Below are 20,403 nucleotides of genomic sequence, written 5' to 3' on the forward strand. Positions count from 1 at the left end.
CCAGGTAGTAATATTTTACCAAGTTTACATGAGTTTTATATTTTCATTTTCACTGTGTATTAAGCCTATTTGTAGACAAGTAGGATGCCTAAATTAAATGTTTTCTAAATCCACACGATGGCAGTGAAGATGGACTTCTCATTCATTCATTCATTCACATTGTCACTCATTTATTTATTTATTTATTAAAGCTGGCAAGCAAGTAAAAGAGTGTGGACTTTGCTTAATTGTTGTGTGAGCAGTACAGATTTACTTGGTTTAGTAAACAGGTAAAGTTTAATGTCTTTTTTCTTTCAGACCTCATGACTACTCCTCTGAAGGCTTCAACGACTGGGCCTTCATGACCACCCACTCTTGGGATGAGGACCCTCGTGGCGAGTGGACCCTGGAGATTGAAAATGTGGCTGGAGCCAGCGACTACGGTAACTCAGACGTTCACTTTTATACTGCCGTGCTCCAGAATAGCCTTCCCCTCCAAAATATCCTCAGCCACCCTTTGTTTTATGCAGTGATTTATGCATGAGGAGCGCAGGCCAGGCACTTCGGCTGAAGTGATAAGCCTTGCTTCTGGCTTTCCACAGTGCTGCATCTCTGCGCACTCTGCAATTGTAACTAGCTGAACTTAGTGAAGTGCTCCACATTTTTACATAAACAAGAGAAATGCAGGTTTTTCTGTATTTTTTTCATGGTCAGTGGCCTTTGTGTGAATGTTAATTTCATATTTTGCAAGGCATAGATGTCTAAAAGATGAACTGATTTATTAGGAAAAATGGCATTCTGTTATGTAGTATTGATTTTAAAAAAGGGCCTAAATACCAAAATTCACTACTAACAACATTAGTTATTATCATTAATTTGATGTGCATTTGACCATTTCTGCTGTAAAGCTTTTTTTTCTGCTTGCTGAGTGCTTTTTTCCCCACCCAAAGTTTAATATTCCTCCTGTTCACTGAGTGAAAAAGCATGTTATTGCTTAAATCTGAAGTCTTCGGAATGCAATCAAATGAAAAACTGTCAGATTTTCATTTGCTTGCAGGGATTTGTTAATTGTTGCTGTGACTCTCTTTGTTGCTAAGACTCTCTTTAACTGGTTTACGTTTGAAATTTTCTGTAATTGGACTGAAGTGAGAACAGCTAATAGACTAACAGGCAGGTTCAGTGGCCAAGGCAAGTTTTTTGTGTAGCGCATTTTATACACAAAGGCAGTTCAATGTGCTTTACATAAATAAAAACGGGAAGGAAAATCAAAAGTAAAAATAAAGGCAAAATGCTTGACTAAAAATCAAGATGCTAAAAAGATACAGAGTGCAATAAAGAAATAGTGTTTAAAGAAATTAAAGACAATTAAAAGGAGAAACAAAGTACATAAAAGCAAAAATAAATAGGCTTCAAATTTAGACCTTTACAGAAGAAGTCATGGTGAAACTACATGCCTGTTATGAGTTGAGCTTCATATCCCTTTTTTTAAAGCTAGAATTAGCATCATATTTCATTATCCGACAGCTCTAGCTTGGTGCTAACAAAACTGCGTATTTCCTGAGGGATGCTAAGGGAAATTAGCATTATGCTAGTGGATAATCAGACAGTGAAAGGTTGCTTGTTAGGTGAAGTTTTCTGCATTAATCAAATCAAATCAAATCAAATTTATTTGTATAGCGCTTTTTACAACTGATGTTGTCACAAAGCAGCTTCACAGAAATCCGTTTAGAACAAAGTTTCAACATGAAATGTAAATCCTCCAGGTGAGCAAGCCAGGGGCGACAGTGGCAAGGAAAAACTCCCTCAGAGCTGAGGAAGAAACCTTGGGAGGAACCAAGGCTCACATGGGGGGACCCATCCTCCTCTGGTCAAACTACGTACAAAATTATTATTCTACTAATATTAATAATAGTAGTAGTAGTAGTAGTAGTAGTAATAGTTAGGAGGTAGTAATAGTTAGGAGACTTCAGCGTAGAGTGGGCATCCAGTCCAAGGCAGGTGGCGGTGACTGGGTTGTGGGTAACTGGTCTGAAGCGGGTAGCCGGAGAGCTCTACAAACAATCATCCAGCAGTGTCCGGCCAGACAGGTGGGCAGTCGTTTTCTCGGAAGAAAGGTAGGGAAATGGAGTTAGCTTAGTTCTGTATGGGTGTATGTATAGTAGTATGTAAAACATTTCCAGAGTGTGGCTAATGACTCCGGCAGATCTGACTATAACAGCTTAACTAAAAGGAGCGAACCAAAAGGGCACACAGACACGGGAGCACCCTGAAACAATTTGGCATCCCTCCGCTCCACCTTCCACAAACCTGAGTGTTCGCGTGCGAGCGGAGGGACGGCATTAAACATATATGTGTGTGTATCTCTATTTGGCACTACTTGTTCTTTTGGTCCATTCCAATTTGTCAGACGTCAGAAATAATAAATATTGTGATGATGTAAATCATGGAAATTTTATTGAAACATTGTGATATTATATTTTTGTCATATCGTCCACCCCTAGTTTGCAGCCAAGACAGTCAATGAGCACTTCTGTCATAACTGCTATGAGAGCTAAGAGACATCTACAAATTACTTTGTGAGTAGTAATCACCGGGATCCAAGCACAAAGTACCATTTTGGAGCCAGTACAACACAACTAATAGGCTAATTGACCTCTCTTTATAATAGATATGGTGTCTCAAAAGAAAATGGCTGCACTTTGACCTTGTGACCTTGGTACAGGAGGAAACAGATTTTGAACAAACTCTATTGTTTGTACATGATTTGTTTTCGCTTCTCAGTTAACTAAATAATTCCACAGTAATTACAACTGTATAGTTGTGCATCACAGTTTTCATGTTGAAATCACTAACATGGTAGTACGTAGTAGTAATGGTGCCACTGGACCCCACAACAGGGGATTCGGTTTTGCATGCATCACCTTTTTCATGTCTGCATACAAGTATTTGTCAGCGGGGTTCATCTTTAATTCTGAATAATTTTAATTCCCCTCTATCACTAATTTTTTGTAACCAGGAGAGGAAATCAGACTGTCGTGGTCAAATATAAGAGTTTCTTTAATTTCTGTAATACGGTATTGCAAGCAAGTAGAAAATAATGGTCAGGCGGAGAAGGTGTTGTCATAGCAACAATTAACAAATCCCTGGTTTAGCGGAGTGTCACATTATTGCAGTTTCTCGCTCTGGACCTTTCAGACTGGGCTTTCCATTGGCAGAGCGTGTTGGTACTTTCTTTGTGCTTTGCTTCACTCATTTAACAGTTTAAGTGACTGCTGATAACCAGCTTGACTCAGTTGAATCCATTTCCTGCAAGCTCAATGTCTATGTGATGAGGGTTTTTCCATTGATAGCATTGTCTAGGCTAGGCAATTAAAGCTAGTGTTAATGTTGTGCTGAGAAATTAGCTCCCAACTGTGTTTCATTGAAAATTAGGAAATGTCTTTTCTCTGAATCTACCTCCCTTTGTTCCCTCCTTCTTTTATGAGTGGTCTCAGCTTGAGCTGTTTTAGCTGTGTTCTCCACACCCTGTTGTAAATCTTATTAATTAAATCTGGCTAAGTAAATCACAGGATTGAGTCTCTCTCTCTCTCTCTCTCTCTCTCTCTCTCTCTCTCTCTCTCTCTCTCTCTCTCTCCCTCCCTCCCTCCCCCACTATCAGACAATCCAGCCACCCCTGCAGACCGTAAATATACACTGAGCTCTACCTTGTTCAGCTCACTGACGCGCACAACTGGTGTGTGTTTTCACTCGAGCGGGCCATCTGTTGTTTGAATTGCTTTGATGTTTTGACTGCATTAGCCGTAATGACTTGGTGAATTGTAGACTCTTAACAGTCTCAGCTAGTTTTAATGGCGGAGCTTTAAAAGAGGGAAGCAAAATAAATTTGACGCAGTCAGTCCATTTTGGGAAGCAAGGCTTTTTAAAAAGGCCATAAAGCAACGCAGCCCACCGTGAGCTTGCGTGCTGGTTCTGGACCCTTATCTTATCAACTTAAGTGGGCAGCAGTTACAGCATTGCAGAAAATGATTCAGAAGTATCTGGAATTGGCGCTATAGTCTGATTCCTCTATGAATCAGTGAATGTTTCATGTTTCTCTTTTTTCTGTTTTTCTTTTGCTCTTTCTCCCATGCTTCTCTTTCCTTCATTTTCTCACTCTCCATTCTTTTCTCTGTCTCACTCACGCACTTTGCTCTCATTTGTCTGTCTAACTTTGTCTCTCTGTTTCTCTTGTGCTCTCTCTCCTCTCTCACTATTTTCCTCTTTCCCTCTTTCTCACTCCCTCTTTTCTCTCTGCCTCTTTTCTCTCTGCCTTTTTGTTGCTCACTCTTTTGTGCTGTAACCTCTTTATCTTTGTGTTTGTCTTTCTCTTGCACTCTCTCACTCTTTCCTTTCTCTCTTTCTCTTACTCTCTTCATTCTTTTCTCTCTCTCTATAACTCGCTCACTCACTCTTGCTCTTTTCTCTCTCTCTATTTTTTGTCTCTTTGTCTCTCTGTTCTCTTTATGCTTTCTCCCTCTTTTTCTCTCTCTTCTTTTTCTCTTTTCTCTTGTTCTCTTCATTTTTCTTCTCTCTTTTTCTTGTTGCTTGCTCACTTTTTTGCTTTTTCCTTTCTTAATGTTTCTTTCTTGCATGCTTGCTCTCTCCCTCTTTTACTTTTTTTCTATTCGTTCTTTTACTTTCTTCATTCTCGTTTCTCCGTCTCACTTTTCTCTCTATAATTGTCGCTATTTGTCTTGCATTTTCTCACAAATTTTTCTCCCTTCCATCTGTCTCTTGCTCTCTACATTTTCTTTTTGTCTCTCACACTCACTCCCTCTTTTCCCCTCCTGACTCTTTTGCTGAATGTGCTTCTTTCTCTTGCTTTCTCTCCCTCACTCCTTTCTCTTGCTCTCTTCATTCTCCTCTCTCTCTCTCTCTCTCTCTCTCTCTCTCTCTCATGTGCTCACTTTCACACTTTCTCTCCCTCTCTTTTTTGTTTTTCAGGCACGCTCACCCAGTTCACACTGGTCCTTTATGGCACTGCTTCCTCCTCCGGTGGACCGTCCACACCAGACTTCAGCCAGCCCACTGAGGGCAGTTGCAAGACCTACGACCTCAGTCAGATGTGCACAGGTGAGAACCAGACTGCTGAGGAGAGGGCACCCCCTGCAGGCCCCTTCCTGCACCTGCACTACTGCAGCTAAATGATGCTGATCAATTACTGCTGGCAGAGAAGTGATTGTCTGTTACACATTAAAACATTCCACACATGGGAGAATGTTTAAAGATCAGATTTAGGGCATTTATTTAAATAAGCAGTGTATGTTCAACACCATTAACTAATTATAAGAACTGAAGATCTGCCTGAATGCTGTATAGTTAATATTGTAATTATAACAAAACCTATGAAACCTATGTAATTTTATAAAAGTAGGAAAAACATTCTGAACTTTAATGTAAATTAAGGCAGCATAATTTTATATCAAGTAATTTTGGGCCATTTGTGTTGGAATGTTTACACAATGCAGTAAATAACTGCCAAATGTTGCTAATTAAAAAGGGAAAAGATTAGTTATGAGGTTTTGAATTGACAGCAGTGATATGAAAATCAAACTAATTTAGACTCATGACACATTTGAACCTAAGCATATAAATCTGTTTTTATTTTCCTTTGTGTGATTTTTCTTTAATGATAGTCAGAACTTGAGTTTTTTGGCTGGCTTTACACAGTGAAACTTTCATGCCACCAGTTGCATGTTGTGAGTTCTCTGCAACACAGTTTTCATACAGCTTGACAAACAAATCAATTCAAAAACAAAGCTGCATGCAACACATTCAGTTACACTGTCATTCTCGCTATAAAGTCACCTGTGAGGTGTTGGAAGCATTTTTATCATCATTGTTTATTTTTTCCAGCTGTCATTGCTGTTTTTTTTTTGTTTTTTTTATCCTCTCCAGTAGTCAGTCTCTGGAAATAGACCTCATAGGCTCTAGAACTGAGAAGCTCCAGACAATACAAAGATTAGCATTAAAATTTTGTTTGTGTTTCATTTTTTAAAATTTGTTTCCCACCAGAGCTGCACAGTATTGTTTGGTAACCATTATCACAGCACCAACCTTTGCAGTGCTGATTTTGCAGAAGATCAATCACAAAATTTGTGTATATGCCAAAGGGTGGGCAGGGTGCTCTAAAGGTGAATGAAATTTAATTTACAGCACGTGACAGATTCTCTTATCTAGAGAAGGCTTATCATGTTTCGGCGACAAATTAATGTAGTCTTAGTCTTTCCAAAAGCAGCCTAAAACATTAACATTTCTTCCAGTGTGGGGATTTGAACCCCAGTCTCCAGTACACTTCTAACCACTCCGGTGAGTTATAGTTAAGAGGGATATGAAAGCCTTTAAAAGGAATAGGTAGGCCAAAAAATCAATTTATCCAATGTTCCACTTGTCCCAGATATGGTCCATCAGCCAAGACTTCTTTGTTGTCCCAATTTTGCTTCTTTACTTTAGAACTGGAGCTACAAGGCTAATGTAGCTAATGAACACTAGAACTCAATAGCCACCAAAATAGCCGACGTTGTTTCTGTTAAAATATGTCCCTAAAACTTCTCTCAAACTGCATCCAGGTCTAATTAATGTTGCACAGGCTTGTCAGTGTAGTTTAGGACACAGTGTGACTGAATTTTCAACGCTACAGCAATTTCAGACATCATCAGGCTGTTAGTCACAAAGCATAACTGATCTTGGATCAGATACCTCCATATTTATGACCATCATTGTCACAAATACTGACAGATCAGCACTCCTACTCCTGAAGTGATTTCTGAATACAGACTTTGTTGACTAAACTGGCTGCCTGCAGTTTTGTTCATTTTTGTAGTTCACAGCAAGTCATACTGTGTCCTAAATCACATGGGCACGTCTGCACGAGCTGGATGCGGTTTAAACAGGTGGAAAAAAGTTTTGGTGATGTATTTTTATAGAAGTGATTTGGACTATTTGAGTGACTTTTCTAGTGTTTGTTAGCCTCGCCGCTCCAGTTCTAAACCAAAGAACCAAAGTTTGGACTCCAAACATGTCTTGGCCATTCGACTCAATCTAGAGTCACTTTAAATTGTGTAAATTTAAACCAAGCAATTCCTTTAATACCATTGCTTGAAGAAATTTAACAATTTGATTTGTGTCCCGAAAGAGTCTGTTTAACAAGTTCTTTCAAAATGCATACGTTATGAATTGTGATGCTTTCATAAAGAGACATTTATCAGCAGAACTTCCACAGGCCGGAGTTGACTGAGGCAAAATCTAGTGGGAGAACACGAGAGCGATAAAGCTTGTGGAAACTAAGCCAACCATCTAACTCTATTCCCAGGCCAAGACTGAGTTAACTTTGCCTCATAGAAATGGATCTTGAACAATAGCAGAAGCTATATATAACATACACCATTTGAGAGGGCGAAGGATCAGTGGCTCAAGCCCCTCCTGGGGATCATGATCTCATTCACATGGTCCAACAGTTTTTTTTGGTCAAAATAATGCAAGCTGTATTGAACCACGTCACCTCAATGGTTTACCACTGTATTTCCAGTGAACTGCACTGTTAGCAGTTTCATTGCAGTATGGTATTTTGTCTGTTTTGTGCAGCCCTACTGTGAACCCATATGCTCCCTTGGCCAATTTTAACTTTCTCCCACATTGTATGACTGTATCACCAGTCATGGTGGGTGAAGAATTCCTCTGCAGAAGCTTGCCACAAACCTTTTTGAACTACCATCTATATATACCATCTGTAAGGCAAAGCACGAAAGCTAAGTGATGAACTCTATTCCATGCTGAGAAAGATGCCTTCAGCCTTGCACAGCACAGCTGGCATATGCTGCTTTTCCTGGGTGCTCTAGGGATCTTGCAGTGCATTCTGTAAGTAATTGGACAGTGACATTTTTTTTGGCTCTGTGTTGTAGCACATTGGATTTAAAATGAAATAGTGAGGGTAAAATACAGCATGTCACTTTTAATTTGAGGGGATTTACATCTATATTGGGTGAACCAGCCTTTTTTATAATGGTCTCCCAGAGGTTTAAGCAGTTTGCTATTATTCTTTCTTTTGAAATAATTGTCTTGGATGAGTTTGCAGGATGCCACTGAGGTTAAAAGCGGACATGCCATTTAGAAAAACAACCCCCTTTAGGATCTTTAAAACGGATCATTCACAAAAGAGAAAACACCACAGTTTGGGTATATTTTATTATAAGTATGGCAGGCAGAATGAGGCCAGACATCACAGATTGATGGGGCTTTGCACAGGCATCTTCACGCATAGCAGCTGCCCCAACTGGACAGCGTATATTTAGAGCAGGAATGCGATAATGAATAGTTTCGTTTTGAAACATATTTTTGTAAGGGATATAGACATTCAGACCTTATAAAGCTTTTATTTCTACCATGTTAAAGACCACTCAGATGTGCTGCCATATTTTAGGGCCTTAATTAAAATACTGTTCACGCTGCATACTTTTATAATGTCAAAAATGCTTATTGGTCATTTTCGCTTTGTGGAATTCAGTGCTTTGCACTGTTTGTGGACATTATTTTAGACCAGACTTTCTCACTGCAGATGTTTGCTTGGGAACTTTACAGAAAACTTGTAGACCAATGGAAAATAGAGATTATTATATAGTTTATTTATTAGATACAATTGGTCAATGGAGAGAACAGCTGGACACAGTAGCATTGTGCTTTTTGACTAAGAGCAGGCATTAGTTTTTATTGTCACTGTTCCGCAAAAACCTCGTCCTTTTTTAATTTTCAGTATAATTTTGAAATTCCACGTATCATTTGCATTGTATTAAACTTTAATGATTAACAGACCAACAGAAATGGTCCAAAATTACTTGAAAAATACGTTTTGTTCTCCTGTAAAGTTACACTTTTGGAGTTTTGATTAATGGTGGTGTATGACGGTCACCACTATTATACATTAACCTCTACTATATATGTGTTTGTTTTTTAATACTACAAAACAGGATTTTAATAGGGTGCTGGTATCAGCTGATACCCTGAATTCACATGTCAGATTTGTTATAAGGCAAGAACAAGTTTGAGCGGTTCACCCCACCAACAGCTAATGAGAATTTTGTTCTTCTGTCTTCAGAATGCAACCCGGGCTTTTACCTGTTCCAGCAGGGCTGTGTACGAGAATGTCCCTCTGGTTTCACACCAGTCACCCGCTCCACATACTACGGCAACGAGGTGTCTCCCGTCCTCCACCTGGCTTGCCAGCCCTGCTACAACCTCTGCCTGACCTGCAGTGGCACAGGCCCGCAGGACTGTCTCTCCTGTCCCCCTCATAACCACCTGGACCCAGTCACCAGCACCTGCCTGCACCAGAACCAAATCCAGCGCGAGTCACCTGCCAGCGGTCTGGATCAGCAGCGGGCAGGGGGCTCGTCCGGGGTCATCCGCCTGCAGCTCCTTTCCAGCCTGCCTGTCACCATGGCGGTGATCAGCTGTGCCTTCATTGTGGCCACCTTTGTGGGCGTGTTCGCCCTGCTTCAGTTGCGCTCCCACAACTTGTCCAAAATGTACTCAGCCGAGGGTGGCCCGGGCTCTATCATGCGCTCTGGCTTTGGCCTAGGCCGCAGCGGGGTCGTGTCCTACAAGGGCATCCCTAGCGTGTGGCACGAGGATGGGGTCAACTCAGAGTCCGAAAATGAAGAGTTTGACATCCACAATGAGAGGACTGCCTTTATCAAAACACAAAGTGCTCTTTAACCCCTTTTCACCCTCCCACTCCCTTTTCTAGCCTATTCCGTCTTTTTGTTCGCCCTTTTTCTTCTTTTTGTAGCCACTGACACTTTTTTCCTTCACGGGTTTGACTCTCCTGCTTCTCTTAAGGCACACTGACCCAACACTTCCCAACAAATGCTGACATTGTTGGCGGCTGGCTTTATAATTGAGCCAAATGAGCTGGTGTGCATTGACATACCCAGGCCCTGTGTTCTTTTGTAGTTACTGTTGCCAGGTTGGACAAGCTTTAAAGAAGGTTGGCCAAAATCTCATTCAACATAATGAGAAATTGTAACGAACTTTGCTTAGAGTCGCTACAGTGTTGAGGTTTAGAGCTTAATGTCAAAGCTAGACTATGTTGTAGATTATTTAGATAAGTCAGATTGGAAATACATTTTTGGCAAAGTTCTTTAAAGCTTATCCAGCCTTGCAGCAGTTTCTACTGTTGAATGCATTTGTGGGCTGAGCATGAATAGGCCAGTTAGGGAGAACATTTCAGAGCAATGGTCACCAACCCTCCTCCTGGAGAACTACTTTCCTGCAGAGATTATTTCCACCCTAAATGCACCAAGCTAATCCTGGACTTCCACAGAAGTTCATTAGCTGCAGCATATGTGGTAGATTGTGGTTGGAACTAGACTCAGGTAGGTAAATCTCCAAGACCAGGGCTGGTGACCGCTATTCACTCCAACAATCAAACACATGCCCAGTCTTAGTATGTTGGAGAGTGTTAGGTCAGCGTGCTCAGGGCTTTAGGGTTCTATTTATTAAAATTTTTGTTTTGAATTTCTCACATTGGTGAGCTGAGCTGAACAGAAGGTCAGGACCACTCTGAGTAAACCCGTTTGTCCCACCCTTCCTCGCTCACCTGACCGGCTCACTCGTCTGTGCCTCTCTATGAAAGCCTCCAACACTTGAATGGCTGTAAAGTAACTGAGAAGAGTTGATTGTCGCAGGTTGCCAGCAGTGCTCTCCCAAATGAACACAATAAACACATGATTGTCGGCTAGTCTTTCCCTCTTTATTTAGTCCCGTCTCAGATTGCCTAACGAGATTTAAGGAGAAGATGTGTGTAATTGTGACCATATGCGATGTAACGGAGCTGGGGCAAAGGGTGCCGAGTGATGTTTTAATCACAGCTGATTCATTTCAAGTCTAGTGAATCACTGTGGAGGGGCCTAAAACGCTGAATTTAAGCCTTGCCTATGCTGGGGGCCTTTTTTGTTTTTAATCATATCTTTTTATCTGCGTTCTTTTGCGATTAGTCGTCTGGAGTCATGAGGTTAGCATGCATCTCACACAAAGCGCAGACCCTGAGCGAGATGCTCCCACAGAGCATTGAAAATGCTGAACTCGTGTGATTTTTGTTTTTCCTTTTTTCTTTATTTTCCGAAGGCAGTTTAAACTGCAGTAACCTCGTGCTCTCTCGTTGACTCCCTGTAGGGGACTTGTCTCCGTACACTCTGGCAGCTGCTCTAAGCTCGTTCTGCAGCATTTCTCCAGAGCTGAAGACTTTTGCAATTCTGTTTTGCAGTTGAAGCTTTGGGAAGGATAAAAACACTAGCGGAGTCTCTCAGCGTTGCCCTGAGGAGATTGAGATGAGGCACTTTGTTAGTTTGGATTATCTTTATATCGTGTAGACATAGTGAAGTCTTTTGCCACCGTTTAAGTGACTTTTACTTGTTTTTATTTGGAAAAACTACAAGGGCTCAAGTGAACCTATGATCATTTTAATGCAGCTATTAGATGAGTGAGGCAGGGAATCGGAATAAATTATCCTTTGATCTGGTTAGATGAGTAGAGAATTAGTCAGGTTAATATTTATCATCTCTTATTTCTGGTGGTGTGCTTTGGCCTTGTGTTTAATTTTTAATTTTTTTTCATATTTTTGTCTTTCTTTTTCTGTTCATGCTCACGTAATTATGGTCTCACACAGGGCTGTCATAGTCTTGGAGGCTGTGAGCTGTATTTTTTTAGAAAGTAAATAGTGACCACCTGGAATAGGTGCATTTGTTTGCAGAGGATATATGAATATATCATGGACAGACTTTCCTTACAGCTTTTTTCTTATGAATTTGTAGCATACATAGCACTATGATTCTTTCAGTTCTTTCAAGAGTCTTCTAGCAGCATTACACTAAGAACAGTCTGAAGGTCTTCTCTTCTGCACTCATCAAAGCATTGATGCTATTTCAGTGCTAGTTGCTACAACACTGTCTTTTCCCACAGTCTCCTGTGGATGATACTACAATATAAAACTCAGAAGGCTGCGATGCTTGTAAATGAGCCACCACCGTCTCTGAGCTCAGACTATGGCATACTAAACAGTCGGAAACATTGACTCCATCCTTTAGAAATTGATTTTCTGTCATGATTTTATTTTATTTATTTCTTTTCCTGGACTGTGTGCTCAACCTTAATTGTAATGCCAAGGTTGCTAGAGCAATAGGATCTCTTTACAATATCTAACCATATTTATGGCAATTAAGTATGTAGAGTTATAATTTTTTTAGGGAGTATGACCTTCCCTATTTTTAAATCATAGTTAATTAAATCCTGCCTTGGGAAGATGTGTGATTTATCGAAGCTTCAAAGTGGTTTTAAGATGTCTTATTTTTTTTTTTCTTACCTCAGTTTTTTTTCATTTCCTGCTTTAATGTAAATTGCATATGTATATATTCACTTTTTCATTTCCTCCTTTTATAATTATTTCCTGTCTTTCTCATCACTGTTCTCTCTAGAATGAATATACAGAGTACATGTTACAGGAATCAGGATGAAATCATAGAGCCGATCACAACTCATTATACATAAAGAACCAAAAATGATGCGTTATATGATGTGCACATTATCAGTTCTGTCGTTCATCAGAAGAATCAATTCGCTGTGTAGCTCTGTTTGATGCTAAGCATATGCCTCCAAAGCTTCCTTTTCATGTTTTTAACCATCAAAAAGCTTCCTTAGTCCACTCTATGCAGGACAAATTCTCCTGTAATTGGTCTCCACTGTCCACTCATGCCGATGTCATCTGTAGGCCATAGAGGAGAAGTTCTTTATTTCTGAATTCCAATAACGATTAAGAATAGTTTCTCCAGAACGAAAGGCGTATGATCCAGCATTGATCTAGCATTCTAAAATAACATTTTAAAATTTTTTGTACATACGCTACTGTTTGAAAGTTTGGAGTCACTGTTTTCAATAATATAAAACCGGTTTTGTTGTATATGCATGTATAAAAAGCTGTATAGCTTTGAGAATTGGTTTAAAATTTACAGTCGTATGCAAAATTTGTTTTTACATGTTTTGTTGATGTTAGGGACAAATAGGGGACAAATTTAAATATGGTATTTTTCTGCAGATTTTAGTGCACAGTCTCTATTGATTTAACATATTGGAAAAATATATAACATACATATACATACAAACAAAATCATGAACAAAAAGGGGTTAAAAAAACTAATCAAAACCAAAACAATTTCAAAAAACACAAGTGTAAAACATGACAAGTATGCCATAACTTTCACACAGACTACTTATGTTAAACATTAATTATAAATTCAGCAAATAAGCAGTAATTGTACCTTAAAATGCCATATTTAAGTGTGTTCACTGTAAAGGATGTTTTCACTTCCACAACCAGTTTTTGACCAGGGTGCCCAAACTTTTGCACATGACTTTATATCCAGAATGCCTCATATTTGAGAATGAGTGATCATGTTTCATTGATTAAATAACTTTTTAGAAATTTTACTAAAAATTCACAGTAATTTAATGACAAGAAATTACTATAAATAGATCATTGCAGTTTATTGTTTAATAACATTTGTGTTACTTTACCATTTGTTCCCAAAATACTATAAATTGTGAATAAACTGTTGGTTTACATTTTACGTTTTTCAGTCTACACTGTACAAGTTATTATGCTGTGTTATTAATATGACAAGTGATTCCAAACTTTGACATTAGTGTATAAACCACACGTAATAAGAAATTCACAGTCTTGGAATATTGCATGAACGATACAATAATTGGATTCTTTATACATCCTGACGGCACATAATGCTACAATATAAGTGAAGCTTATAGAACAGACCTGTCAGTAAACAGTGTTGTTTTTCAAGGGCGCTATAGGAACATATTTCTCTAGTCTACCCTTGGAACCTGCATTGCAGCCTAACAGCATGACAGCGTGCAAACATCAGCCTTCTATAGAGCCTATTCTACAACATTCAGATACCTCTCCTAACTGTGACTTCCACTCATGTCTCTTTTCCTTTAGTTCTCGGTTCTGTATTGTACGCGGCCCTTGGAGTCCTGCAGGTCGTCGGTTTCGTCCCCATGCTGTGTAGGAGTTGTGCTGCAGCTACATGTCGGCCTTTGTGGAATTTGCTGACAGGCTAGTAAAACTAATGAGACCACCTTGACCTTGGCTTTAAGGTGTTTCTCTTCATTCTTAAAGGAATTTAACAGTGTTTTTCTAGCTAATATCTGTCTGCCTCATCTGTAGTGTAGGGTCAGTTACCACAGACAATCATTTTAATCTGTTTCCCTGTAATGAGTTAGAGAACCCAAACCTGTTGGCTCAAAACGTGTATAATAGAAGCCAGTTGGCTTTTATTATATGGCTGTTTTTTGAGTCAGTGGTAAGAGGCCATATAATATAGACATAGCTGGTGGAGATTAGCTCAGAAAACACTAGCATAAGGTGGTTGCGATCTTGCCAGTTTTCGTCTGGAGGTCACCCCCACCCACCCTGCGTATATGTTCTATACGCACTCGTTGCTGGCACGACCTTCCCAGTGAGGAACGTGGGGTTGCCCTCATGATATTATATAGATGTGATGCTCCAAAGGGCTTGAACGTCTGCCACCATCCCCCCGCAGAGGGGGTTCATCCAAGTTTGGCACAGCGGTGTCTCTCTCTCTCTCTCTTACCAAGCCTTTCGGAATTCACCGGACTTCTCCGCCCATTTTAAATCGTTCTGTCGTCCGACGGCCACGTCTAGTACCTTAGTAACAGAGACCTATTGTTTGTTGGAAAGACTATAGTATATATCTGAGACAGGACAACTACATTAATATAAAATAAGGCCTATTTTTGTGTATTGTCATACATGTAATTTAAAGATTTTGCCTTTTTAATTTTTTTTCTCCTTTATTTAATTGATGTCAATATGCGGATTATAGATTCTACAAAAATAAAGATCTATGCAAAGTTATTAATTTTGCCTCTTTTCATTACTTGCTTATGCTGTGTGCTTCTAGAGGTTTTGTTTTTCCGTATCATTGAAAATCAAATTTGCTTCACTTTTTTTTAATTAAGAGATTGAAAGTAAATAAACATTGTTGAGTATTTTAAAACATGCCATTCACAAGTCCATGTATGGAAACTAAGCTGCAAAAGTGCCTTCATTCGAATTCATTACTTTTGTGATGTCACAAAAACGAATGTATTTTCCTGTATTCAGCCTGTTAATCCTACAGCAGTGTTTCATTCACATAGTCCATTTTAAAGGAACAGTAACAAAGAACAGCTTGTTTAATTCTAAGGGATTAAGAGAGGATGGAAAATGGTCATTTTAAAGTGGACGATGACTCATTTTGGTACTTAAACCCACACAAATGTTATAGAAAAGCATGTAAATTGTAGGATATGGGCCCTTTAGAATGGCCTTTTAAACTACTTGAACTGAACTGAAAGAACAAGACTGGTACGCTGAGACTAGTTCCAGCTGTTCTACTTGAACCCTCTCGCATCCTGTTGAGGTTGAGGTGTTTTGACATAAGTAGGTGGACGAATGATGCTTTCAGTTACAGATTTCACCTACAGGCCCAGACGACCGCCGTTTCAGCTGTGAACTGTGCAGAGTGCACAGCAGGCTGGTGAAAAAGCAAACATCAGTATTCCTAATTTCAGTTCACATTTCATTGTGTTTACCTATTGTGATTAGTACAGGATAATAGTTATTTACCCAAGTATCCTTCCAACTGTCCACCGACTACACGTACTGTTTGTTTTTTCTTTAATGGGATGCTGAAACGCTTGCAGAGGAAGTGCCAGCTGATTTGAAATGAACTTTCTGCTCATCCCAGCGATTTAAAAAATCCCATCTACTTCCACTCCTATGGGCCAGAGAGAAATTTAGGCCAGCCATAGTGGTGCTGAATCTTTAATTGGTGGAAATCCTGCTGTGGATTTTTTTTTTCTTTTTTTTTTTTCCAAAGGAGCTTCTAAAATGAGAAGGGGAAAAAAAACACAACATTGCACAAAGCACACAAATATATTTCAAGCAGAAGAGTGATTTTAAAGGGGATGTGTGCTGATTTTTCAAAATTTGTGCATAATTCAGAATAACATCTGTAGAGTTTGATTCCCCTAAAGCTACCTCATACATATATGTATATATATATATATATATATATATATATATATATATATATATATATATATATATATATATACATACACAATTCACACAATGTACAGATTACGATTTTGGGGTATAGTGTAGTTCTGGTGTTGCTGGGACAGACAAAACCACTGCATTCTTAAAACTTTAGATTGGTCTTTTATCACTGCTTTATTTTTCTTAATACATCTATTACCTTTAATTTACAGTTCAGTAAATGTAATATCTGTGGGACACAATCGTGGAATTCGCTCCTCAGCCGCTGGTCTTCACGCTGCTGTGTCTGTGTTTGTGTTTGTGTTCCAGTTAGAGTAAAAGCTGCTAATCGTGCACCTGACCGGCCGCTCGGAGCTCGGAGCTCAGAGCGCTTCCTGGTTCGTGCTCGGCTGGCTAGGCTGTCCTCACTGAGCTGCAGCTATAGCGCGGTTGGCGGTGCGGCTGTCAGACTGACTGTAAAACCCGCTTTCGCTCTAAACGGTGTTTCGCTCTTCAGCGTTTTTAATGGACGCTCGCCGCCCGCAGACACCGTGAGGAGAGAATTCACTACGAGAGACAATCCAAGGAGGTGAGCTGGGTTCAGCGCTTATCACAATCAGGGGGGTCAGATGGAGGCTAGGCTGCTGTAGGAGCTGAAACCCCAGCCCTACCAGGTAGAAAGTGGAAGGATCCTAGTGAAGGTAAATGGTGCGATTCAGTGGTCACTAAAACAACGCCCTGCAGATGAGCTGTGATCCAAGAAACTCGTTTTTGGCAGCAGCTGCTGCTAATTCAGTCCTGCACACTAAAGATCCTGGACTGGGCTTGATGGCTTAAAGGGCAGTTCCACCGATTTTTTACATTTCTGTATAATTCAGAGGTTGAGATGTAAAAAAAAAATCATTCAGAGTGGTCTGATGTGAAACGATTCGTTTACAGAGAAGCTAGAGATTGATTTCTTTACAGTGGTGGTGATAGGAACGGGGGCCGCGATGTCTACAACACAGATATAGCCATTTTATTTACTATCCTAAACCACCAGTGAACCTATACATGTCTTCAGAGTTTTATATGTAACACTGATGATGGTAAAATCGTGATAAATCTGAAAAAAATACAAATTATTTTCTCTGGGGACTATTTTGCCTAAGAACACCCTTTATTTATCCCTCCACCATGAATGGATTAAAATAAATTGATTAAAATGTTTTAGATCGAAAACTATGTGATCTTAAGCAGTGTATTCATAACCATTTACTCTGTGAAGGAGCTTTTAGAGGTGGACGTCTGGTTCCTATCACCACCACTGTGAACAATTCTGACTCTTAAGGTATTCTAGGTTGAAGCGTTTCACATCAAACCACTCTGAATGACTTATTGTGTGGTTCACTATTTATTCATGCAGAAATTTTGAAAAAAAAAAGAAGTAATAATGAAAATGCATGATTTAATGACATGGTAGATAATTGCCTTTGTATAGCTGTATTACAATACAGAACAATATTATAAGAACACTTAATAGGCCATAAAGTTAAACTGTTAGCCTCACTGCTCATAATCTTAATTTTTTATCCATAGTATTCAACAAAAATTATATCATTAATTATATTGTCATTAAAATATTTCAAATGCTGCTCATGGCATTTGTTGATTAGTCGGCTTCTTATTCGAATTTCCTGTTCCGCCTTAAATGGTGCAGCAATTGCAAAGGAACAGCAGTAAAAAACAGCAGTAAAGAGATGCATGATTCTAATGTAACCAAACTCTAATGTAACCAAACATGCCCACATTAAATGTGAGCGATGGTCAAAGCTGCTTCTGTTGTAAAGAAATGGGCTGTTCAACAGGGCTCAGTGGAGTTTCGATTTACTGACCACCACCAAACCCTGCAGGACAAAGCAACGTAGAGCTGAGAGACCATTCTCTCTTGGAGTCAGTCCATCATGATTTGGCATTGTTTTTTCAAAGTACTTCATGTTCTCTTAATTGAAATCACTAACTTTGACAGGATTTATTGAGTTAGATATTTTATTGATATTATTGATTTATGAATACATGTAAGCAGTTATGTGCACTGAAAGATGTTTGTTTTTCTGGATTTAAAAGAAACCATATCCTTTAAAGGTTCAACAGTTTGGACTGCCCGAATGGAAGTGGCTAGTGGGTATGATATGAAAATCTTTGTAAAATAGACTGTGTCAGTAAATCATTAACAGAAACAGTATTTGTGTTGAACGGTATTTTCCCTGTTGGTATTTCCCATTTCCCAAATAGTCATAAATTTTGTTTGCTTCATATCGATAATGTAGTGTAGTACATGATTTCGCAGTAATGAAGGAAGTTCTGGTTGTACACAACATCCTCTTTTGTCCTGAATTGCACTTGAGGAAGCGAAAGACTTAACAACTGCTCTTATTAAGCCCCTATCACGGTATATTGTATGCCAAGATATGCAAACTGATTCATTTCATCAAGCCGTCTCTGATTGATCTGTGTTAAATTAGAGATTTGAGGCTAGTCTGAGCCACAGATGTTTTGCTTGATTGATTTGCATGATTAAAAGGAATAAGCTAGGCATTGTCATATTTAATCAAACGTTGAAACTCTTATCTTTTTTGATTGATGGGTTGATTAAGTGAGTCTAGAAGGCAGGAAAGATTAAAAGCTAAGTCAAAGAGGTGATTAGCTTTCCTAGTAGCATTGTCAGAATGAGCACAATGTAAGTATTTCTTTTCAAGGTATGATCTGGCCACAAATCAGATTTATAGGAATGCAATCATATGGGAATCTTGGGCTGATGCTGATTCAATAATATTCATGAAATGTAAAACTTGAGACTACATCTACTTGGTTAGCATCAGAGAGAAACAGGGTGGCGAATGGTATAAAATGAATAAAATGCGGACCTTTTAGTACAGTCGCCTGACTCCTCTGATCTTCTGGAGTACAATAAATATGCTGTCAAATATCAATTTAAAATATTTGTCAAATCTAAGCATCTGTCGCATGCTGATCATTTTTTAATCAGTTATTGGTCAACACTGCTAACAGTCTGATATCTTGCTTCCTTACAAATCATACAATTTCCCCTTTACTCAAACCACCATGCAGCTGATGTTGCTAAGAAGTGATTATGATCAGTAGCTTAGCATTGTGCACACCTTTTGGCTGAATCATTTCACTTTCCTCAAACCACGGTGAGTAATCTCAAATAGACTATTCTAGAAAACATTGTCTTGCAGTGTCAGAAGCCACAGAAGCAATTCTATTAGAGATTACTTCACAATTTGACATGGTTTGAGACACGATTAAGCATGAAGTTAGCACAATGCTAACTGGTGAGGTAGGGGGTCATTTCTATGTTTTTCTCAGGGATTATCCCTTTATTTTCTCACTGATATGTATAGAAAATGGCTGTATGTTCCCCTGGCCCTGTGTTAGTAAATTTGGAAACTGGATGTTCCCTCAATTTCCCTTCGGGATTCTGCAGTTTTCCTTCGGGATCAATAAAGTTCTTTCTATCTATTTATCTATCTATTGAAATGTCCCTGAAACACCTCAATGGCTCTAGGTTTCAGCCCCAAGCTGGCTCAGTCATGTTTCTGAAGTTCTCCAGGAGCAGAACTTGCCCAGATATCATTGTGATCTGATGCAACACTTGTTATGTCTTTAAAACTGGTCTTGTGGCAAACTGCTAAATTACTTCATCTGTTATTCATTCCTGCTGATGTAAGTTTGTTACTCTGCTAACTTGCTAGTTAGCTAGTTAAGGCCTAACTAGTAAGAAAAAGGAAGAGCAATGCACCATATTTACAACACATTTACAACAGACAATGCAGTTATTCAAAGTGTCTTCTGCACTTTGACTTCTCACAAAAAAATGGTTTGCTTAGCAAGCTAATTAGCTTACTGAGGCTAGCCTCCTCTTTCCTACTGGAAAAACCGGCTCCTTGTTGATCCCTGTATCACCTTCAGTGACCCAAAGAACCATAACCTTAAGAACCCTTTCATAGTTTTCCTTAATGTGTCATATTGAGGTGTGATGTGTCATGTAAAGATCTGAGGGAGCATAGAGCCCTGTAAATATAGATACACTCCTGTGAGGTATAAGATGCTTGTTAGCTCCACTGCAAAGCTAAAGTAGACATCTTTGGACACTGAACATGCCTTGGCTAATCAAGTATGTTTGGAGCAAGGAGAAAACTGTCACTTTGATTTTTGGCCAAAGGTCACCACAGCAGAACTGGCAGAACTGCCCATTCTGTTTTCTGCAG

The 20,403-nt window shown here is 39.2% G+C and overlaps 2 protein-coding genes across 7 annotated transcripts in view; both read left to right on the plus strand.

Annotated features, from left to right (window-relative positions):
• Positions 1-14,962, plus strand: part of furina (furin (paired basic amino acid cleaving enzyme) a) — a 124,861-nt gene extending 109,899 nt beyond the window's left edge. For 3 of the 4 annotated variants that reach the window (XM_036585912.1, XM_036585914.1, XM_036585911.1), the window contains 3 exons: positions 298-422; positions 4,963-5,091; positions 9,110-14,962. In XM_036585912.1, the coding sequence (XP_036441805.1) occupies positions 298-422; positions 4,963-5,091; positions 9,110-9,729 (874 nt within the window). In that variant the 3' untranslated portion in view covers positions 9,730-14,962. The remainder of the gene's footprint in view (positions 1-297; positions 423-4,962; positions 5,092-9,109) is intronic. The other variant, XR_005008104.1, reaches the window with a different exon arrangement.
• Positions 14,963-16,504: 1,542 nt separating this feature from the next.
• fes (FES proto-oncogene, tyrosine kinase) overlaps positions 16,505-20,403 on the plus strand; it is a 45,992-nt gene continuing 42,093 nt past the window's right edge. For 2 of the 3 annotated variants that reach the window (XM_036586229.1, XM_036586232.1), the window contains exon 1: positions 16,505-16,718. The gene's annotated coding sequence lies outside the window, so the exon portion shown is untranslated. Of the gene's footprint in view, positions 16,719-16,761; positions 16,831-20,403 lie in introns of those variants that run through there. The other variant, XM_036586230.1, reaches the window with a different exon arrangement.

The sequence above is a fragment of the Colossoma macropomum genome, unplaced genomic scaffold (genome assembly GCF_904425465.1).
Source record: "Colossoma macropomum unplaced genomic scaffold, Colossoma_macropomum, whole genome shotgun sequence".
Classification (NCBI taxonomy): domain Eukaryota; kingdom Metazoa; phylum Chordata; class Actinopteri; order Characiformes; family Serrasalmidae; genus Colossoma; species Colossoma macropomum.